We start from the raw sequence: 2,044 nt of genomic DNA, 5'->3' as shown, positions 1-2,044 counted from the left end.
AAAAATTAATATATCACTAACTTTATTTTCTATTATTCATTTTTTGAAACATTTGTTGATAGCTCATGGAGAGCTCATTGAGATTCATCTACGTGTGTCAGTTTTTGTCTAGCAAATATATAGTAATAGGTACTATGATCATTATTAAAACAAGGAATGAAGATCTCTTCTTATCATTTGTGTCTTATTTGTAACTTTGATTAATTAAAATGTACATTTAATTAAAAAAATTATAAATTTTTTGTATTACTTTATATAATTATATTGAATAGATAATAAGAGTTTTGTAAGGACAAAGGATGTTTTCCGAGACATAAAAATTTCACTTACAACTTTCAGGACTTATGAACAGTGTGGTGATATAAAACTGAAAACAACTTCTTATCTAAGACTTTTCTACTTATGAATGTGCAACGTCACGTTTTACATGTTTTCTCCTAATTTCCCAGAACTTCCCAAATCAACTCAGGATCAAAGGAAGGCATCCTTGCCAAGGAACAACAATCTTCAAAACCTGATTCCTCTGTCACCATTGTTGCACATTCATTTGAAGCACTCGGTGAAATAAACTCATTTCTCAAACCATCGCAAAAACTTGATGCCGACAACATTAAAGAAGATGAAGAACAAGACAATGACATTGACTCTATCTTCTGTGGTTTCTCAGTATCCCCATAACCATTGTTATTCATATTAGTATCAAACGAACTAAGCTTCTTTGCATCACTCTTGATCTTGGCTTTCTCCCTCTTCACCTTATGACATATTGCCTTAATTTTAGCATCCACTGAGCTCTTCAAAGCAATTAACCTCATTGAATCATCAAATCCTAACAAGTTACATAATATTTTTGAGTCATTAAGGTTTGGGAAATTCAAACGTGCATATTCACCTCTGAGCTTATAAGCGGCACAATCATAAGCATAAGCAGCAGATTCAGGAGAGTCAAAAGTACCAAGCCACACCCTCTTTCTATTCTGAGTTAGTCTAATCTCTGACACCCATTTACCCCATTGTCTTTGTCTCACTCCCCTATACACCTTTTTCTTCAAAGTGCTTATCATGGAATTGGTGGTAGTGGGAACAAATGACCCATTTACTACAGTTTCTTTGTAGAAATTTTGCAGCATGTCTATTTGTCTAAGGTACACAGAAGAACCTAATCGCTCCAACATAGAGTTGGTAATTTTAGTAGTAGCATTTGGTGGTTGGAAGTGATAGAAGATTGAGTCTAGTTCTGTCTTTTTTACTTGCATGGTTTTGGCAAAAATGTGCACCAAAATAAAATTAAATGTGTAGGAATTAAAACACTATGAAATTAAGATAAAATTTAAATTAACAATAGAGGAACGGAGGTATGATTTAAATTATGAAGGAAGACACGTATCTTGTTCTTGCTAATTAATACAAAGAAAACTTTGTGTGATCAACGGAACAACGTTTATATTTGTTTCAAAGAAAAAGAGAGAGACGATTAGAAGAGAAGTGAAAGATGAAAGCAAGGAAGGAGTTATGGGTTTTCTGGGAGGTTGAAAGTTGAAAAAAGGTGTTGTGCTTCTCACCTTGTATATCCAAGTTAAATAATGCTCCAGCTGCTACATTTTATAGGTTTACATATCCTTTCATATCTGGCATGAATGACATAATTAAAATATAAATATGAAAATATAGAACAGGGATCATCTCTTGTGTCAGAGAGATATATATTTCAATTTTCTTATATTTTTAATGATTAATATATTATTTTATGATACTTAAAAAATAAATATTTTATAGATTTTTTTTCAGTTTTTTAAGAACTTATCTTTCTATCAATTGAGAGAATGATACTCGAAAATATAATGGAAAGTTCACTACAATGAAGTGATGATAATTATTTGTAAACATAAAATAATACGTGTGCGAATGACATTATTGATATAGGTGCATTTATATTTATAAGATATAAAGATAAGCTTTCTTACCGATCTTGGAGTGATCCCATACAATGAAGCCACGTTTACATGCGACCATGGAGTGATACGATTGGTCCTCTTAGTTACTT

The 2,044-nt window shown here is 31.7% G+C and overlaps 1 protein-coding gene across 1 annotated transcript; it reads right to left on the bottom strand.

Annotated features, from left to right (window-relative positions):
• Positions 363-1,599, bottom strand: LOC109331054 (ethylene-responsive transcription factor ERF061-like). The gene has a single exon (XM_019565330.1). It carries the CDS (start codon positions 1,254-1,256, stop codon positions 438-440), a length of 819 nt encoding a protein of 272 aa, XP_019420875.1. The 5' UTR covers positions 1,257-1,599; the 3' UTR covers positions 363-437.

This window comes from Lupinus angustifolius, chromosome LG17 (genome assembly GCF_001865875.1).
Source record: "Lupinus angustifolius cultivar Tanjil chromosome LG17, LupAngTanjil_v1.0, whole genome shotgun sequence".
In the NCBI taxonomy this organism is placed as follows: domain Eukaryota; kingdom Viridiplantae; phylum Streptophyta; class Magnoliopsida; order Fabales; family Fabaceae; genus Lupinus; species Lupinus angustifolius.
Note: the sequence above shows the minus strand (reverse complement) of the source record. Positions and strands in the feature narration are given on the sequence as shown.